The sequence below is a fragment of the Macrotis lagotis genome, chromosome 3 (assembly GCF_037893015.1).
Source record: "Macrotis lagotis isolate mMagLag1 chromosome 3, bilby.v1.9.chrom.fasta, whole genome shotgun sequence".
Taxonomy (NCBI): Eukaryota; Metazoa; Chordata; class Mammalia; order Peramelemorphia; family Peramelidae; genus Macrotis; species Macrotis lagotis.
Window position 1 is genome coordinate 122,264,190 of NC_133660.1, and position 22,396 is coordinate 122,286,585.

Here is a 22,396-nt window from a genome sequence, read left to right on the forward strand (position 1 = left end):
TGGTGCTACTAATTTCATCTATGACAAAATAAAGTCCCTCAAACTCAGGAGCAGAGTTTTTGTCATGTAGCCATATGTGAAGGTGAAAGGCAGTGTGGGTTAGGAAGTTAGGAGTGAGAAAGATCTGGGATTCATCCTGCCTCCAACACATACTGGCTGTGAAACCCTAGGGAAATCACCATAAATAAATCAGCATTTACTAAGAGCCTAATATGTATCCTGTGTGGCAATATAAATGTAATACACTTCACATCTAGCCTCAGATACTCATTAGTGTAACTCTGAACAAGTCACTTTAACCATTGTTTGCCTCAGTTTTCTCTTCTGTAACATTGGGACAATAGTAGCCCCTATCTGTCAGGATTGTAGTGAAGATGTAACAAGAAAATAATTCTCAAAGTGCCTGGCAATTAGTAAGTGCCTTATAAATGGAAGAAATTATTATTATTATTTATTGTTGTTGTTGTTGTTGTTATCGTCATCATCATCATTCTTGCTATTTGGTGTCAGGAAGAGACCTGACTTTGAATTCTGCCTCAAATTCTTAGTAAAGTGATTTTGCACAAGACATTCATCTCCCTGGGCTTCTGTCTGCTCACCTATAAAATCAATGAGCCAAGGTCCCTCCCATTTCTGAATCTATGGTCCTCTAATCCTATGAATAGGATCCCAGTGCTCAGAGACTTTGTTGTAGAACCAGTGATAGTCTGCAATGGTAGAGGGAATTTCCATGCTGACATTTTCCTACAGTAGAGAGATTATAGATACAACAAATAAACAAAACAAACAAAAATCGCCAGATCATCTGAGAGTAAGAGAGTAAAGGTCTGATTTCCTCTATGCCATTCTCTAACCCACCCATCTCAACTAGTATGAGTCCCAATAAAGAGGCAGTGATCCCTTGAAATCTATTGACATGATTTCTAGAGGTACATTGTATAGCAAACATTTCTTGCCAGAATTGATATTTTCAGCAACATTTTGTCAACCTTTATTATCTTTTATAAAAAAATTAACTTTTAAGTGCTCTAATGGGTTTACTTTTGGGGGTAACAGAAATTATATCTATTTGATTTTTAAGCATGTGGGTTTTTATTTGAAAGGAAGGAAGAAAATAAAAAAAAATATTCATTAAATGCCTTATGTGTGCCAGGCACTGTAATCCCATTTATTTTATTTTATAATTATTATCTCATCACAATGACTCTTCAAGATTACTAGGAAATGACTGAGGATTTGAATTGAGGTCTTCCTAATTATAGGTCCAGCAATCCGTCTACTTCATCATCTAATAATATCCCACATTTATGCAATTCTTAAGGTAAATTATTTTATTTTCATTTTGTTATTGCAGTTCTTCATGTATCCATTTTAATTTTTTTAATTTAATTTTTTAAATTATAAATGTGTAGTCACATAAAACATTTCCATAAGTTGGCATGTGAAAGATAAAAGACTTCTCTCCCCTATCCCCCCATTAAAAGAAACCTCAAGAAAAATTGTTTTAAAAAAAGTATGCTTATATATATGTATATATATATATATATATATATATTCTGAAAACTATCAGTTCTTTTCCTGGAAATGAATAACAATATTCATAAGGTCTTCAGCATTGTCTTGGGTTGTCAACCACAGCTGATATCTTGCAATATCGTTACTACTGTGTACAAAGTAAATTTTACTTTGCATCAACTTATATGTCTTTCCAGGTTTTTCTGAGAGCATCCTGATCATCATTTCTTATAGCAGAATAGAATTCCACCATAAGCACACACCACAATTTGTTCAACCATTCTCCAACGGATAGGCATTCTCTCAATTTCCAGTTTCATACCATCAGAAGAAAGCTGCTCCAAATATCCTTGTACATATAGGCCCTTTTCCTTTTTGTTTTTCATCTCTTTTGGGATACAAGAATTAAAGTAGCATTACTAGATTAAAGGGCATGCATGGTTTTCATATCCCTTTGGGCATAGTTCCAAATTGCTTCACAGAATGGTTGAATCAAATATTTCTGTCTAGTATTCCCAACATCCACCCACCTTTTGTCATTTCCCTTATTTTTGTCTAATAGGCATAAAGTAGCACTTCAGAATTGTTCTTTTGCTTTTCCCCAATAATGAATTAGAACATTTTTATATGACTATAGATAGTATCAATAACCTCATCTAAAAATGTTCATTTATTTGATTATTCATCAACTGGGGAATGACTCTTATTTTTATAAATTTCACTCTTTTCTATGTTTGAGAAATGAAGCCTTTATGAGAGAAACTTGTTTCAAAAAATTTTTTTAAGTTACTATTGCTAGCTATATTTCCCTTCATCCTATTCCCCACCCCATCCCTACTCTCTTTATTCTATATTGTGTCTCCTTTCACAATGCTCCTCCTCAAAAGTGGTTAACTTATAACTAGCCCCTTCTTTAGTCTTCCCTCCATTCTGTCACTCTCACATCTTATTCCCTTCCCCTTCTACTTTGCTGTTGGATGAAATAGATTTTGATACCCAATTGAGTATGTACATTTCCCCTCCACTGAAAAGGCTTCTTCTTGCCTTTTTTATTTGAGATAATTTACCCCATTCTACCTTGTCCTTATATTCCATTCTCACTCAATTTTATTTTTAGATATCATCCTTCATATTCAACTCACACTTGCACTCTCTAATTTATATATACATACATGTAACTAGATATGCATATATACATTTATACAAATATATCCCCCCCACATATATATATAAAATTTAATTGCCATAATAATGAAAAAGTTCTCATAAAGTTACCTGGATCATCTTCCTATGTAGGAATATAAACAGTTCAACATCATTATGATTTATGATTTCCCTTTCTTGTTACATTTTAGTGTTTCTTTTGACTCTTGTATTTGGAGATCAAATTTTCTGCTCAGTTCCTGTCTTTCCATCAGATGAATTTGAAAGTTCCCTATTTCATTGAATGTCCATCTTTTTCCCTGAAAGAATATGCTTGGTGTTGTTGAGTAGCTGATTCTTGATTATAATCTAAGCTCCTTTGCCTTTCAGAACATCATATTTCAAATCCTACAATTCTTTAATGTAGAAGCAGATAAATCTTATGTTACCCTTATTATGACTCCATGATGTTTGAATTGTTTCTTTCTGGATACTTGCAATATTTTCTCCTTGACCTGTTGCTCTGGAATTTGGTTATAATATTCCTGGCAAATTTCATTTTGAGATCTCTTTCAGGAGATGATCAGGGCAGCTAGGTGGCATAGTGAATAAAGCACCGGCCCTGGAGTCAGGAGTGCCTGGGTTCAAATCCGGTCTCAGGCACTTAATAATATCTAGCTGTGTGGCCTTGGGCAAGCCACTTAACCCCATTTGCCTTGCAAAAAAAAAACCCTAAACAAAAAAGCTTATTCAGGAGATGATCAGTGGATTTTTTTCAATTGCTGTTTGGTTCTAGAATATTGGCCAAATTTCCTTAACAATTTATTGAAAGGTGATACTGACTTTCAGGTAGTCCAATAATTTTTAAATTATTTCTACTGGATTTATTTTCTAGATCAGTTGTTTTTCCAATGAGGTGAACTAATTTTTTCATTCTTTTTGGTTTTGTTTTATTATTTCTTGATTTCTCAAAGTCATTAGCTACCATTTGTTCAATTCTAATTTTTAAGAAATTATTTTCTTCAATGAGTTTTTGTACTTTTCCATTTGTGCAATTCTTCTTTTCAAGAAATATTTTCCTTCAGTAAATTTATGTGCCTCTTTTTCCACTGACTGATTCTACTCTTAAAGACATTCTTCTCCTCATTGCCTTTTTGTGCTTCTGCCATTTGTTTTTTTTTAAGGTGTTATTTTCTTCAGTATTTTTTGTGACTCTTACCAAATTGACTCATTTTTCATAATTTTCCTACATCACTCTCATTTCTCTTCTCAATTTTTCCTCTACTTGACTTTCAAAAACCTTTTTGAGCCCTTCCATGACCTGAGACAAATTCATATTTTTCTTGGAGGATTTGGATATAGAAGCTTTGATTTTGTTATCCTCATCTAAGTATGATCTTCCTTTGATCTTCCTTGACAGCATAGTAACTGTCTATGATCAGATTTATTTTTCTGTTCTTTGCTCATTTTCCCACCTTATGACTTGATTTTAACTCTTTGTTAAAGTGAGACTCTGCTTCCAGGATGGAGAGCACACTGACCCAAGACTAGGGGGATCAGTGATATTTCTGGAGATCTGTACATTTTCAGACTTCCAACAGTGGTATGATCTAAGGAGAAGTGCTCCTTTCTATACTGGAGGGTCCCAGCTCCACTGGGGCCAGAAGCTCTGGTGTGCTCCCTTACCCAGGGACTGCTACCCAGAACAGTGACCCAGATCTGAGTAAGGGTAAAAGATCAGAGTCCTGCCTCAGTACTACTAAAGAGACCCCTGTAATCAATCTCCTTCTGACCTGTTGTTATATACTCTGATGTCTGTAGACTGAGAACTCTCAAATTTGGACAGAGCCCTCCTGCCAACCCTCCAAGCTACCCTCGGCTTCCCTGGACTGAAAGGTCTGGAAACCACTTCTGCTGCCCCTGATTCAGTCTCCCCAGACCAGCTCCTGGTTTGTTTAGACTGGGCTGGGTGGGCACAGTCTATCTGGACTCCTCCCTCCTCCCACCCTCCTGCAACAGACCTTTTGCCTACTATTCAAGTTGTAGTGGGCTGGAAAATTGTTTCACTCCCATCTTTTTGTGGTTTCTGCCACTTTATAATTTGTTTAGAGAGATTATCTAAAAGATTTTGGAACAGTTTGGGGGAAAGTTCAAGTGAATCCCTGCATTTACTCCAACATCTTGGTTCCCCTTCCTCTCTTTAGGTGTTTCTTAAAATGATCTGCATGTACTTGGAAGATATACTCCAATCCCCCCCCCCAAACTCTTGATGACAAACACTGTCTTCTTTATACATCTCATATTAAGACTTGTCCTTTAATTGTGATCATACCAAGAGATATTCATAACAAGAAAAACCATGGTGGAATTTATCATATGTAATAATAATCTTATCAAACCTTTATTCAGACTTCACTTGACCTTCCATGTCTCCTGTTTCCTCTTGGTTTTCATCTTTATTCATCCCTTCCCCTTTTTATGAAACTTTGATCATACTCAGGACTCAGAGACCTCAGAAACAGACCAGATTTTTCCTTTCATTAAATATTTTGAACTTGCCAATTTTTCCCTTCCCTTTTAATATTTGGTTTGTGCTCCCAGATGCTAACCTTTAAGACCCTGGCTTTGTTATCAACATATTGCTTGCACAGGGGCAGGTCACCAAGTACAATGGGGCCCTCTTAAGGTGTCTGGCTCTTCATTTAAGGGAACCTGCTGAGCCTGTGCCTTTTTTCCTTTTTTTTTTTCATAGTTGTTCTTAGCTTCCATGGTTTAGCAAGCCTTCTCTAATCACTTTAGCTCTCATTGATCCCCCTGCATTCTGAGCTTGAGACTTATTCTGTGTGGCCCCAGAGGACCAGAGCAATGGATGAAAGTGGTAAGAGGCAAATTTGGGCTTGATGTAAGGAAAAATTTCCCAATGGACCCAGAGCCTTAAGCAATGGGGAGTTCTTGCACCTGAAGCCAATTCAGTTTAGAGATCATGGATTTAAAGCTAAAAGGGACATTGATGGTCATCTAATCCAATGATTGCATTTTACATATGAGGCAAGGCTAAGTGACTTGCCCATAGCTACAGATTACACATGAGGTTTAACTGGCCATCTCCCCTGGTTCTTATTTAATGAACTCTATTCTCCCCATTGCCTTAATTACTCTACTTTATAAGTATTTAAGGAAGTACATTAACAAGATAGGGTGGAGACCTGTGCTCTCACCCTTCTACTAACTAGCTGCTTGACCTTGGTAGCAATCATGTTAGAGCCAAAACTCAAACTCAGAACCTTTGGTTCAAAACCCATTGGTCTTTCTATTGTACTATGTTCAAGCGGAAGAGGCGGGGAGAGAAAGGGACAGAGACTCCAGGATACTCCAAGATCAATGTACATTGCCATTGTTCACTGATCATCCAGCATACTGGGTCTTCATATCACATGAAATGTAGACAGTCACTCTAAGAAGTGGGAGGATGACAAGACTGGTGGGTGGGTGACATTCTGGAGCTGGGTATACTGGAGGTGCTTGCAGTCAACTTAGACTCTTCTTTCTTCTCTTCTTATCCACATTTGGGAGCTAGGGGTAGGGAGAAGGCAAGAGTTAAGGGTCATACTATAGTAGTAAATTGAAAGCAAAAATTTTTATAGTAGTTATTGTTCAGTCATGCCTAATTCTTTGTGGGGTTTTCTTGGCAGATATACTGGGAGTAGTTTACCATTTCCTTTTCCAGTTCATTTTATAAATAAACTAAGGTAGATAGGCAAAGTGACTGGCCCAGGGTCACACAGCTAATAAGTATTTAAGACTAGATTTGAATTCAAGAAGAGGAGTCTTCATGACTCCCAAGTCTGACACTCTATCCACTGAACCACTTAACTGTCCAGATTAAAAGTTAGTCAACTTTAAAACTCAACAGTTTTGAAGTTATGAACATATGATCCCTCATCCCACATCCCATCAGTTATCATGGTCTGCTTGTTTCACATTATGTCTCATATCCATTCCTTCATTTCCTCCTCTATCACATACTCTCTTTCATCAGACTTATCTAAAGATATGTAATGTCCTTCTAGTGGAATGTTTGCCCCTTGAAGATAGAATAATTGTCATTTTTGTCTCAGTATTCTCAATGCTTAGCATAGTTTATATTACCCAGTAGGAACTTACTAAGTGATGGTTGAATTGAATTGGAATGAAACTCCTTGAGGAGCTTGGGATATGGTTTAGTCTTTGTAACCTCACATAGTACCTCACATGTTTTAGATCCTCAATACATACTTATTAAATGGAATTGAATTGAAAGGTCTGAACTAGAAATCAAAAGAAGGAAAAAACATTTCATCCAAAGAACAACTAAAACACTAGGATAATATAATTATGTGGTAAATTGTGCAATGGGGTGAAACTCAGGAGACCTGGGTTGTCTTCCCATTTGTATAGTTTACTGGGTGACTTAGAGACTTATTTTACCCATCTATGAAATGTGGTTATTAGACTGGACAGACTCCAAAATCTTTTCAAGTTCTAAATTTCTGAGATTCTATGATTCCATTGAGTGGTGTATCTCTCTTCTGCTAATTGATAGCACTGAACGATTCCAACACATGTTGATGATATTTGCTTAAGTCATGCCTTCTTTTGGACAAGGACAAAAAATTCTTATGGATCTTGCAAACTAAGCCTTGATGGTTACATCCCGTTGCCCACTAAATACAGTTCTTTTTCTTTAAAACCCAGACTAGGATTTAAATTAGACTAATGGGAATCTGTAAGGCTATCTTTGGACAGGTAGGTGGTATAGTGAATAGAATGATGGACTGGAGTCACAAAGACCTGACCTCAAATTTTTATTAGTTGGATAATTCACTTAACACTGTTTGCCTCAGTCTCCTCATCTGTAAAATGAACCAGAGAAGGAAATTGCAAATAAATTCAGTATTTCTGCCAAGAAAACCCAAATGGGACCATGGAGAATCAGACAGGACTCAAAAATGATCAAATCTGAGACCAGATTTGAACTCTTGTTTTCCTGATTCCAGATCTGGTGTTCTACCACTTGCACCACTTAGCAGTCCTTACCTTGCCTTGGCTTAAGAGCCTCCAGTCATGTGGACCTCATTGCCTCCTGAGGTACAACCAATTTTACTTTTGCTTTTGGACAGCTTTAATTATTAGGAAGGTTTTTTTAAAGCTGAAATATGTCTCTAATTTATTTCTAATTATTTTATTATTTCTTAACCCATTGTTGCTAATTTTGCCTTCCAGGGACAAGCAAAAAAGGTCTAATTCCTCTTTTTGATGTCAATCCATCAAATATTTGAAAGTAGTGGCTTTCTCTCTCTCTTTTCCCCCTCCACCACCTTAGCCTTTTTCAGGCTAAACATTCTCATTTCCTGGCTATCCTGACCAAACTTATCTGTATATTCTCCAGTTTGTCACTGTCCCTAATAATAAATCCCATAGATGATGAAAGGCCAGGACTAATTAAATGTCTCACCACTAGTAAAATGCCTCAGAGACCATCCAGACTTATCTGAAACAATTTGTAGTAAACAAAATAAAACCTAGACAGTCACAGAATTTCTGAGAAATATCATAGCTTCTCTTATCCCATTTTCACAGAAGTTATTTGCAATTAATTGATTTTAGATGCTAAATTAGAGAGAAGCATCCCCCCCACCCCCACCCCATTTATACTGTCTCAGACACTGGATTCAGGGCATATTCATATCCTCCCTCACACCTCCTCTCTACCCCAAACCTAGCCAAATGACTTTCACTAATCCTTTCTTAGAAATGTGCGAAAAGGATTTCCATAGAGGGTCTTTAGAGATTTCTTGTGTCCTCATGTGTGTAATAGGTTGGGTCAAGTAACAATGAGGGAAGAAGAAAGAATGGGATTTCATTTTATGTATTTTTCCTCCTGCCCATTTGGAAAGGAAAAAAAAAAGATGAAAGGGGAAATTATACAATACAGATGATGTGAATGTTAAATTAAATTAAGATCATATGTTTGACTGTGGCAGCTCTAATCCTTTGATTATCGAAGAGGTCATCATTAATGGAGTGCATTTGTAAGAAAGATTTTTAGTGTATATTAAGTCCTGCTTAACAGATTTTTGTGTGTGTGTGTGTGCACAAATAATGAAGGATATAAGCAATAAAATGAGTGATTGAAATGGAACGTAGTCTAAACTCATGCTTTTTAAATCACTATTTGCAGAAAGAAAATGCTGTTTTAAGCTACTATATTAGAGTAGTATGCAATGCCTTATGTCACTTTGAGTAGTGATGCATTATTTGAAAATCATATTTGAGAACCATTTAATTATTCCTTCACATAGAAAATTATATAAATTAAGAAATTTGGGGCTATAAGGCCAAAAGCAAAATAATGCTTGTTGGGAGACATCATTGGAATTGTTCAAAAAAGGCTGTTGCAGTACAAGTTCTATGCAGAGAAACAAACCAATATTTCTGTTTTGATGAATCAAAGTGTTTTGTGCTACAAACATAGAAGAATAAGTATTGATATGAATGAATGAGAAATCATGGATTAAGTACTAACCATATGTCAAACATAGCTAAGGGCAAAGGATATGATAAAATAAGGAGACAATTCCTGCTCTGAAGGAACTCACATTCTAATTGGGGAAGAAATAATTACAGTAGAATTTTGCTTCAGGTGTTATAAAGGTCTTGAAGTTCTAAGGGAGCAGCCGGGTGGTGAGAAAGTGAGGAGTCTTTATGAGGAACCAGAATATTAGTCCTTTTGTGCAGAAAGCCTAGAGGGGGTATCCCACTGACACTGGGAAGTGGGGAACAGATCTGAGGTCTCCAAAATTCCATATTCTCCTTGACAAAGTCAAGGATTGAGGGGTCAATCTGACCAGGAGGGAAAAAAAGAGGAAGGAGCCAGGAAGATCTTGGGTAGACACAGAGACATCCATCGAGGGTCCTCCAGAATCTCCCATGAGCAGCCAACAATGAGGGAGGAGGAATGTCATGTTGTGATTGGGGGCTGGGGGAACTCTGAGCCACTTCATGGGATCTGGGGCAGTCCACCAAAATACTATCAAAATAGTTGGAAGTCGGGGGGCAGTTAGGTAATGCAGTGGATAGAGCACTGGTCCTGGAGTCAGGAGTACCTGAGTTCAAATCTAGACTCAGACACTTAATAATTACCTAGCTGTGTGACCTTGGCCATGTCACTTAACCCCACTGCCTTGCAAAAAACAAAAACTCTAAAAAAATAGTTGGAAGTCAAAATCCAAAGTACCTGGCACCATAATGATTTTATCATGTTTTTTCCCTTTGTGACAGGCCTTCAACATCTTCTCAGATATCTCCATTGCCCTAGAAGATCCTGTTGGCCTAAGTAGGGCCTATGAAGCTATTGCAAAGGTCTTAGTAAGGTAAGTTAGCATATCCTTGTCCTGCTGTCCCTGGGAATTCACTCAGCTATGGAAGACTGAAATTGTTTGAGGTCTGTCACTTCCCATTGCTTACTACTTAAATTTTAAGCAGTCCCCTTCTTAAATATGATCCCTTAAATTGCCCTTTATCTTAGCCAAATATGCTTTTCTTTTTAAAGCATGATTTCTAAATTCTTCTTAGTCAGTAAATTGTTTCCTACACTGTTGTTGCTGCTGTTGCTATTAACTCTTATTTTCCTTAAGCTTTGTAATGACCTTGAAAGACAAGGGGAAAATCAGGTCACATTTTGTAGGTTAAAAAAAATCAGAAAGCATGGAAGCATATATTAGGCAGTGGATGTGAAGGAAGGCAGGCAGGCAGGAAGAAAGGAAGGAGGGAGAGGAGAGGAATAAGGGAAAGAGATGGGAGGGAGGAAAAGAGGAGGGAAAGAAGGAAGGAAGGAAGGAAGAAATAAAGGAAAGGAGAAGAAAATGTGTATGGCCATCCTCTGGAAACTTTGAGATTTGTCTTACTCATCTCAGTTTCAAACTTTGTTTTCAGTTCAAGTTATTTTCTATGGCATTATGGCTTAAGGCTATAAAAAAATAAAATTTTAAGATCCTTAGAGAGAAAGATCATAGTTTTCAATGTAAGGTACTTCCTTATCCCAAACAGACAGCATAATATAATGAGATGAACACTTGATTTATAGTCATGGTACCTGATTTTGATTCTCAGACTAACTACTTACTTGACTAGATAACCATGAGCCAAGTGACTTCAGTTCTCTTGAGACTTAATTTCTTCATCTGTAGACTAAGGGATTAGACCAAATGGTTTCCTTTTTAGCTCAAAATTTGTTTACAATAGAATGAGTGCTTCAATATTCACTGTAAATGTGATCACAGTGAGAGGGGCTGTCCTCTAAAACTAAAGATTTATGGTAGCCCATCCTTGCCTTCTCAACCTGTATGGCTCTTGTTCATGTCCTCCCAGAACTCCTCAATAATGACAATAACCATAACAATAATAATAATTATTATTATTATTATTATTATTATTATTATAATAAATTGTAGAGGCAGCATAGGATAGAGCCATCCAGTGTTTTCACTGATGTAGAAAACTATTGATGAAAAACTTGTTCTACCAGGTCAGGTCAACATTTTCTCTATAGCATATTTTCATAAAAACCTTCACAGTATAACAAAGTGGGCAAGATACTACAAGGAATACTTTCCCCCATTTTAAATGAACAAACAAGTCTCAGGAAAGGATACAAGAATTTATTAAGCACTTTAGATAGATGATAGATAGATAGATAGATAGATAGATAGATGATAGAAAGATAGATGATAAACAGATGAATAGTTAGATGAAATAACTAGCTAGCTATCTAGATAGACATAGATAAGTACTGTACTAAACACTATACAAATATATTTTATTTAAGCCTCACAGCAGTCCTGAAAGGTAGGTTATATTATTATCCCTTTTTTATTTGAGGAAACTGAGGCAAACAAATTAGGTGACTTGCTCAGAGTCATACATCAGTGTCTGAGACAGATTTGAACTCGGATCTTTCTGACTCCAGTCACACTGCTCTGAGGCACCAGCTTGCTGACCTTTAGGACTAGCTTAGCTGAACTGTTAGAGGCATGATTCACATCCAGGCCTTTCCTCACAAGTCCATTGTTCTTTCTCTATAGATCTCCTAGGGGTGCTAGAGATCTTCCTCTAGATTTGATCAGATAACATGAGTACCTGCTGTTGTAGCTTTGTAGCTCTCTCACTATGTGACCCGTCCACTCTCTCTCTCTTCCAGTCATATATCTCTTGGATGATTGTGGCATGGTGGATGGAAGCTCTGGATTCGACTCCAGTCTCAGGCTTACTTGATATGGTGCCATTAGCAATTTAGCCTCTCTGAGACTCAATTTTCTCATTTGTCAAATGAGGATAACAGTAGGACCTCCCTCACAAGATTATTGTAAAGATGAAATAGATAGATAGACAGATATATATATATATGTATATATATATATATACATATATATATATAGAGAGAGAGAGATGATAGATATTTAGATGATAGATAATAAACAGATAGACAAATAAATAGAAGATAGATATTTAGATGATAGAAGACAGATAGATAGATAGATAGATAGATAGATAGACAGATAGATAGATAGATAGACAGACAGATAGACAGGTAGACAGATAGATGATAGATAAATATATGTGCAACTAGATGGTACAGTGAATAGAGTGCCAGGCCTTGAGTCAGGAAGACTCATCTTCAGGAGTTCAAATGCAACCTCAGACACTTACTAGCTGTGGGACCCTGGAAAATCATGTAACTCTGTTTACCCCAGTTTCCTCAACTGTAAAATGAGCTGGGAAAAAAACCCTCTAGTACCTTTTGTCAAGAACACCCCAAATGGAGTCACAAACAGTCAGAGATAACTGAAAACATCAAACAAAAAAAATTACATATATGTGTGTGTGCACTTGTATGTGTTTATATACACATACATACCCTTATATAATACATAAAAATTTTGCATAGTGCTAACACATCTTAGTACAGTATATAAAATCACAGTGCAATTATTTTCTTTTTATCATCCTGGTTATTAGTATTTTCATGCTATTTTTACAAGTTATCACTGGCAATATGCTATGCCCTGTTTCTCTAAGGTGTAAGTAAATGTTTCATAAAACATTAAATAATAAAAAAGACATTGTGTTAGCCTTAACTTCAAGCTTCTTTTCATCTGTAGTTCACAGGTTCGTAGATAAAAAGCTTGAAAGGATCTTAAGGCCAAAACCCCTTCAATTTTACAGAGAGGGAAACTGAGTGACTGATAAAAAGTGTCTGAGGCAGGATTTGAATCCATATGTTCCTAACTCTTGATCTACTGCCCTAGTCACTTTGCCAATCTTGCATTTTTAACGTAGTGTTTTTAGTTTAATCATTTTTAATTGCCAGAGGCCAATGGCAAAAATGCTGACCCCCCCCCCCCCCAGGGTTCATAGCAGCTGTGTAGTCTTTAGCTGATAGATGGTATATTGACAAAGGAGATGTTGGAAATATTCTCAAAGGAGACTGGGTCAGCAACAGGGAGGAAGAGTAACCAGGGAGCATTTTAGTTCCTCCAGATAAAGAACAGTGACAGCCATGCCCAGGGTTAAGCCAAGGATCCCTTTGCTTCCTTCCCAAACAAGATTATTTGGAACTAGTAACTGTTTAGATACATACAAGGCAGAAGTGCTTAATAAAGAAAATCAAAACCCACTTACAGCTAATTCCATGCTTCTTTGACCAGTTCTGTGGCCCCAGTGGATAGAGTGCCAACCCTGGAGTCAGAAGAACCTGAATTCAACTCTAACCTCAGACACTTGGTAGCTGCATGCCCCTGGGCAAGTTGCTTAACCTTCCTTGCCTCAGTTTCCTCATCTGTAAAATGAACTGGAGAAGGAAATGGAAAATCACTCCAGTAATTTTGCCAAGAAGATCCCAAATGAGTTCTCAAAGACTCAGATGTGTTTGAGATTACTTAACAACAACATATAGCCTAGAGTAAAAGCTTTTATGGGATGTCCATCTGTTGTATCTACACTACCCTAAATTCAACAAAGATGCACTCAGGTCACTGCCTCACCCTGTAGAATATCGACCTGGTATAAGTTTCTGTGATTATGCATCACTTAACATAAGCAATGTATTCTTGAAAAGTGTTGTATTATTTTTGGGTAAAATTAATATCTTTCTGTCAATCATTATTATCATTTCAGAAGGAATTCCCAGAGGAAAACAATTTTACTCTAGGCCAAAAAAAAAGTTTTCCCCTGAGTGAAATGTCCTCTGGTCAGTGATGAGTGATGAGAATCTTTCTATATTTGCCTTTCCCTTGGGGTATATGTAATCTGACAATGCACAGTCCCTTCCCTGCCTCTGATTCATGTTTGGTTCTTCCTATGTCAAGGTTCACATGGATATATCATGTGTATTGGAATACTGTTGTTATAATTCACTTTCCAATGATGATTAGCAAAGCCTTGGGTGACCTTAGCCTTTTCTATTCTCAAATAATTCTCAACTCAATTTCTTGTTAGCATCAAGAATTATTTTGTTTACTATGCTTGAATTTGTAATTCCAGTCCGGTTCTACCTCTATGAAAGAACAATTATTTGGTGAATTGACTTGTGAAAGACAATGCCAAGTTTTATTTTCAACTATAAAAAAATTCTAAGCCTACTATATGAAATAATAATAATCATTAGCATTTATATAGTACTTTAAGGTTTGCAAATTGTTTGACAAATATTGCCTTTCCTCATAACAACTCTGAAAGATAGATATAAAAGTTGTATTTTTATGTAATACAATTTTATTTAAAATTCCTCATTTAAAAATGAGGAAACTGAGACTGAGGTTGAATGACCTGCCCAGGGTCATCCATCTAGTTTTTGTGGCTGAATTTGAATCAAGTTCTTCTAGACACCAGGTCAAGTGTTCTATTCATAATCTCTTAAAAAGAAAACAAAAACAAAAACGGTCCTGTGCTAGGCTCTGGAAATACAAAGACAATGCACTAAAACAGTTCCAGCCCTCAAGGAGGTCACCTCCTATACAATATACACTCATAAATCAATATAAAGTCTAAGTAATATCAGTGGGAGAGATAGAAAAAGAGGGAGGGAGAGACAAGAGAGAGAGAGAGAAATTAGAGTCAAAGAGAGATAAAAAGAGGAAGGGAGAGACAGACAGGACAGAGACAAAAAAGAGAGAAACAGAAAAAGACAGACAGAGACAGAGAGAGACAGAGAGACAAAGAGACATACAAACTGAGACAGAGACAGAGAGAATAATGGATCAGGACCAACCTCAAATTTTCCATTTAGTGTGCCCCTGAGCTGTGCTTAAAAGAAGCTGGTCACTGTGTAGGGGTATTGAGGTTTTTGTGGGTGGTAGAGGAAGTAGGGAGACTGACCACATTTCCAAGTTTTGGAGGGGTTTCTGTCCAATCAGACACTTTAGGTCTTAAGTAGCTCTCAGTGATTCATATTATCCATCCCCATCATGGTCTCCACAGTCAACATGGCCAAGAAAATGCCATCTTGTTATTTACTATACCAACCACTTGGCCAAGAAAGCATATTCCCATAATACTTGAGCAGGGGCAATTGCACCTCAGCTCATATAGACAGACTCACTGCTCCTGAGCATCATGCAAAGATCCCAATAATTGAATGGTAGGTAGGCTTGGGAACTTCTCTCTGTAATTGAGTATAAAGTTGTTGCAAACACAGTACAGTTCTCCTCCTGAGATTGCTTCCAAAACCTTCAATCTTAACCCAACTAGCTGCCTCATAGCAGAGCCCGATGACCACCAGGGCCCAGATTGGAGAATGTGAACAGGCCCAGGCAGCTCCTACTAAGAAGCTATTCCAGTGCTAACATGTTTCATATAAAAAAAAAACTTTAATGTTGTAGATTCTGCCAATAGAGGCTATGAACTTGAACCAAAAAACTTTCAAAGTCCAAGTACATTTCATTCATACATTAGTCATATGACATTCCAAAGACAGAAAGAATATTTAGTAAAATCATTAAAATTCAGTTAATTCTTATGTTACTAGATAGGATGTTTCTGTGAAGTACATCTAAACTTTCTTCAGTTATTGACATTTATTAGTACACGAGAGAGAAATGAACTTGAAATGAATTAAAGGGCATCATCACATATATGCCTGACTAGAAAAATAAACAGTTATATAGCAAAAATGAAAGTCAAGGTTGCCAAAGTCCAAATATCCTTCTGGTATCCACAAAAGGATAGGCCTGACTCTTCAAAGATACTGCATATATTTAGGTTTTTAACTTTTATTGTGGCATGGACATTGATAGTCTGGTGAAGCCAGTGATCTCCTCAGAATATTGGTTTTAAATACATAAAATGAGATACATATAACAGCTTCTGTAGCACTTTAAGATGGCAAAGAGCTTTCCATGTGGTATCTCACAGGGCTTTACAAATGTTATTTCACATGACGATTATGTAGAATTACAAAAGAAACCAAAAGTTAGTGAAGATAAAGATAGATTCCCCCCCCATCCAAGTTCATGGATCCCCTGAAAGCTACCTGTGGACTCTTATTATAAAGGATTTAAATGTAAGAGGTGCCAATACAATGAAAGATCCTGGCAGGGAGGAACATTTTCATTTGTATCTTTGTACATCCCCACAATGCCTAGTAATCAATTGAACAAATATTTATTCAATAACTATTGTGGTCAAGGCCTTAGAGATACAAAGTAAAAATAATTCCTACCCTCAAGAAGACTCCATTCTACTGAGAACAGAAGCAGAATAAATTATACATACATATACATATATACATATATATGTATATATATACAGATATATATATATATATATATATATATATATATATATATATATATATATATATATATATATATATGGAGGCAGCGAGGTGGCACAGTGGATGGAGTCAGGAGGACCTGAGTTCAAATGCGACCTCAGACACTTAATAATTACCTAGTTGTGTGACCTTGGGCAAATCACTTAACCCCATTGCCTTAAATAAATAAAATTTTTTAAAAATAGCATTAAAAAAAATTATATATACAAATGTCACACTGACTACCATGATCCTCACTTACACAAATAATTAAAGAATAGGAAAAATGGAGGAAAGGACACTTGACAAATGGGGAGATTGCCAAAGGCTGCATGGTGAAACTGTGTCTTGGGGGAAGAAAAGGATTCTGAAGGACAGAGATGACATCAAGTATATAATTTAGCCCCAGGGAACAGTGTATGAGAGTGGAAAGAGGGGAGAGATTGGTTATTGGGTTTGAGGAATATCTAGTCGTCCAGTTTAACTGGAGCATCCAATTCATAAATAGAGTAATATAAAACAAGTTTGGAAAGGCAAAGGTAGCTAGTGTAGAAATGCCAGCCTCAGCAGGTTTTTACTTCTGTCTTATGGGCAAGAGGAAATGACTGAAGGTTTGAGAGCAAGGCTGTGACACAGCCAAATCTCTGCCTAGGAAGAAAAATGTGGCAACCATACAAAGGATGGATTAGAAATGAGAGAAAATGAAAGTAGGGAAACAAGGTTGGGGCAATTCTATGTGATGAAAGCCTACATTAATGTGGTCATTTTGAGAGTATAGAAGAGAGAAAAAAATTGCAAGAAATGTAGAGTTCGACAGGAAAGGACTAGAACAGGAAGGAGGAGAAGGGAGGCAAAGGAGAGCCAACAGTGACTCTTGAGGTTAAGAGCCAGAGTCATGGTGAGGATGGCAGTGCCCTTGACAGTAATAGGTGAAATGTAGAAAACATGCACATTTAGGAAGAATGACAATGAGAGTTCTATTTTAAATGTTGACTGAGATGCTGACAGGATATCTAGGTGAACATATCTGGCACATAGTTAATAATGAAAGGCTAGAGTACAGGAGAAAGATTAGGGATGTTTATTAGCTTAGGGTCTGACCAAGCTACATATATAGATTATAAATACAGTTACAAATATATGCTAGTGGCAAAGCATATATAAGGGTAAAAAACTTTGGAAGCTTTTAAAATGAGTATGAGCACCCTCAACTAAAAACATATCCAAACATTAGATCCTAAGGCTTGGGCAATCAGTAACTTAGACTTGTCTCATGGGTGGTAAAATTATTGAGGAACAAGGTTTTCTATATTGATTGGTTACTTCAAAATCAGTTTCTGCATATGTATCATGTCCATCATGACCATCTACATGGGAGGCCATGAATCATGATAATGTTTGGTGAGAAAACAGATGAATGAATGGATTTATAAGAGAAAAATTTCAAAATGATCCTAACTACCACTTTATGTACTATTATCCTTTTACCATTAATTTTTCTTCCCCAAATTAAAATTTAAAAGAAAGCAAGCTCTTTAAGAGTAGGGTTTGTTTAGTTTTTGTCTTTGTAACATCATGATCTGGCAAATTATTTTTGTTTAGTCATTTTGGTATTTCTGACTCTTCATGGCTCCATTTTAGGGTTTTCTTGGCATAGATACTACAAGAGTTTGCATTTCCTTCTCCAGCTCATTTTACAGATGAGGAAACTGAGGCAAACAAAAATGACTTGCCTAGGGTTACATACCTAGTAAAATCAAGTGTCTGAAGTCAGATAAAAATGAGTCTTCCTAATTACATTGCCAATGCTCTATCCACTTCCCAGTGCTTATCACATTGAATTGAAATGAGAGGTAAGAAAAAGCAAAGAAATATGTTGCACATGAAGCTAATCTGAGAAATTCCATCCCTTCCCTACCTCCATCCCCCCAAAAAATGTATTTCCTTTTCCCAGATAGAATTGTTACTGTAGTGCTTTTGCCTGAATTGTTCTGCCTCAAACCTCCACCTGGCTTTATTTCTAAAGCGCCTAAAAAGGCTCTTTTAGAAGTCTTAGGAAAAATCCCAGAAATATAGAAGTGGTTGAGATTTTTTGTGGCCACAACATACAATCCAGATTTGTTGTCAGTTTCCCTGTCAATGAAGCTTAAATTATTCCTCCAGTAAAACTCCTCCACTGTAGAGATCTTTAGATCAATCAGTATAAAGTTTCATCTGTGAAAATTACCTTTCTGTTAGAGCTGAGATTAATTTCTTTTTGCTTGAGAGAAATGACATGCCCTAGTAATTTTCATATCTCCTTTAAAGTGGAACATCGGGCCTTTGATACGAAATTTCCTAAAAATGACCCCCCAAAATACATCACAACATTTCTATTAATTCATAGAATTAAGAAAAGCCTTTTACATTTTCTCCTGTCACTGATTCCATTTGCCTTATTACTTTCATCTGTAGCCCACAAACTTGGTGGCACATTCAACAAACCCCTTAGTGGCTGTTTCATCTCTGCTCTATTTGATTTCTTCTCTCTGAGTAAATGATTAAGTTTTCATGCATTGGTTCAACCAAAATCTATGTTCACTCAACCACATCCTTTATTGATTACTTCTACTGCAAACAGTAGGCCAAGTGTGATATACATAATTGGACAGTTGTCAGGGGATGTGGGTGTTAACAGTCCTGTTTTCCCAGTTGGAAACTGGAATCACCTTGATACACAAATATTCTGCACTGCTTCATTCTCATTCTTTGGACCGAGGAGTCCTGTTCCTCGAAATATATGTTTTTAACTCTCTAAGGTCTGGTTGAATGAATCTAATGATTATACCATATAATATGCTATCCGAACTGCACCTGTGCACTGCATATGGAAAACTGGAATTAATATTTGTCTAACACTTTAACCTTGTCCTTTAACTTATACAAATCATCTGCTGCTTTTTGGAGTGGAAATGGTTGATTTTTTCTCCCCCTGGAAGATTGGATTCTAAATCTATGACTAAATTTAAAATTTACAAACCTTTTGACCTAAAGAGAGGGCTTACAATATATGTTGCAGATAATATATTAACCACTTGAATGAATATAGAACTGCATATTACTTGGACAGGGTGTATTGTATAACCAGAGAAAGAGTTTTTCCTCTAGCATTCTTTATATATGGCAAGCTTTAGATATTTCTGGAAGCTATTGCTCTAATGGAGAAATCAGACTCCTCTGGATAGTTGCATTTTTACTTTGTATTTCTAGTTCAATGAACTTCTTTTTCTGCTGTCACATACCTGAGCCTCAGCTGGAAGAGCCGAGTCTGGGATATGCCACCATCAAAATATATCTGCTTTTAGGAATATGAACTTAAATAAGCTTCACTAAGTCCATTTGACTATGGAGATGATTTTATACCAAGGTTGTGGAGAGATGTGTAAAATAAGCCACCAAGTTTCATCTTTTTTTCATAGATTCAATTTTCTCTTGAAGGTTACCGTCTAAAAACAGTGCTGTGAATTGCATATTGGGCCAGAAAAGTCTGATGCAAATTTGCCAAAGCTTTTCTAGCTCTAAAGATAATGGTCTCTTATTGAAATGCTCTGTGGCTTCCTTTTTTCCCTCTAACATGATTAATACATGTCTATGATTCCACAATCTACAGATAAAGGTTTATTACAATATGTATGTCTCCCTGATGTCATCTCTCAGCCATCAAATCTTGAGTTAGGTCTACACTTGAGAAATTCCACCTCATGACTGACTGTTCTCCAGAGAGCTCTGTTGTATCTTAAGCATGGCACAAGAGAGCCCTGGAAAGGAGGACAGGCTAGAAAAGATTAATTCCCCAAACACTAGAACTGTTTGCCTCCCTCTCCCACCCCCACCCCCATTTCACTCAGGAACACAACCTGAAATAAATTCAGAATTCCATTCTACCCTATTTCTAACCCACAGAGCATGAAGCTAATGTGAGAAGGAACTTATATTGTCTTTGGCCTTTGATTTCCTATAGAATCATCCAAAGAAAATTGTGTAGGTGATTTTATTTGACACAATACACTTTCAAATCATAACAGAAAGTACATAGCCAGCCACCTCCTACACAAAATTGAAAGCAAGAGGACCATTAGCACCTTCAGCTTGTACTTAGATATGACTCTACAGTTTAGTGACAAACATACCAAAATTAAGCTTCAAAATTGGCATCAGCGTCTGTTGCATGTGCTTTTGTACATCTTCAGTAATGGCAAGTTTTCATCTCCTGTTGTTGTTGGAGGGGTGGGGAAGAGTGTGTGTGTGGGGGGGGGGGTAATAGCTAAAAAATCATCTGAAACAAATTCAGTGAATATTTCAAATACTGGTTTTCTCATATGGTTCACTTATTATCTCTGAAGTAGTTCCCCAAAACAGTTCAAAGAATATGTTGAACAACCTTGAGAGTTGCATATTAGAATTGAGCAATTATTGAAACAGGTATATTGAAACAAGATGACTACTTTGAAAAGAAGAAGATTCATTGAGACTACAAAAGCTGCATATAGTATACTCAGTCTTGCTTTCAGGACTTTACATTCCTCTGGCTTAGCCAAGACATTTGTATTACTTATATACATAAAGAGACATAGGTATCCAAGTAATGGGTCCCACAGCCATGTTCTTCTACCACAAAGAGTATATTTGATCAATTTATAATCATACAGCTAGGTGGAAAAAGACAAAAAATAGAGATGGCATTGTATATAAATTTGGAGTGATGAAGGTGAATGGGCTGAATTGTCCCATTCTAGGAGAAGAAAACTCCTTGTAAATAGGATAATTTCGCCTTTTGTTTGTACCTCCAAGGCTAGGCACTTAATACTTTTTTGATGCATCTTTGTCTTTTTTTTTTTTTAGGTTTTTGCAAGGCAAATGGGGTTAAGTGGCTTACCCAAGGCCACATAGCTAGGTAATTATTAAGTGTCTGAGACCAAATTTGAACCCAGGTACTCCTGACTCCAGGGCCAGTGCTTTATCCACTGCGCCACCTAGCTGCCCCCATTGTTGTCTCTTGATATTGATGAAAACATCATTAGAGGACACATTTCCCGAGACCATGTGTTTATTCCATGCATAGGTATTACAAGTTGAGTAGGTGCTTGGGGACAGTGTTTCTTTCTCAGGCAATACAATTCCCTAGAGTTTCATCATATTAGCAATACTTAGTCTCTTCCACAGTTCTTCCTGATGATGTCAATCTTGCTAGAAGCTCAAAAAAACAAGGCAGGTCAATCTCTCCCTCAAACATATGGGCTATAATAGATCCCATTTTGGTGATCTCACTTCCACTAGTTGAGAAGCTTGACAAAATTTTTATCTCAAATCCTGGAATTTTTCTTTGGTTAGAATAATTCAAAATCTCTTTAGGTTCCTATCTGCCACCTTTAGGACAGACAAGAAGGAGCTGAGTAAACTTCAGACTCATAAGGAAAGAAGAAAAGGAAGAAGATAAATATTAGTCCCCATTACTTAACCCATATTTCAGTCATTTTTCTCTTCTTATTCAATTCCAGCCAAGAAAAAACAATTGAAGCCATTGCTTTCTTGGAAAAAGCTGTGATAATTTCAAAAAATACTTATCAAAAAAGAAGAATGGTGGAAGCCTGTACAATGCTTGGGGACATTTACAACTTAAAAGTGAGTATTTTTAGGAATAAATGTGTAGTCACACCAGAGTAATGATACCCTTCTCACCTGATTTGATCCTTACCATGTTATATTAATCCTCCTCCCTCTGTCTACAAAATTTACTAAGTCTACCAGACATGAGTCAGCAGACGTTTAGTGCTGTTATCTTGGCTCTTTGGTTAAGAAAGTTTTGATCTAAAAATTTCTACTGAGAAATTGACACCCAGGACGGAGAGA

General features: G+C 36.7%; 1 protein-coding gene across 1 annotated transcript in view; it reads left to right on the top strand.

Annotated features, from left to right (window-relative positions):
- Nucleotides 1-22,396, top strand: part of TTC29 (tetratricopeptide repeat domain 29) — a 287,488-nt gene that overhangs the window by 117,034 nt on the left and 148,058 nt on the right. Inside the window, exons 9-10 of the mRNA XM_074231575.1 lie at nt 9,979-10,070; nt 22,045-22,168. Of these exons, the coding sequence (XP_074087676.1) occupies nt 9,979-10,070; nt 22,045-22,168 (216 nt within the window). The remainder of the gene's footprint in view (nt 1-9,978; nt 10,071-22,044; nt 22,169-22,396) is intronic.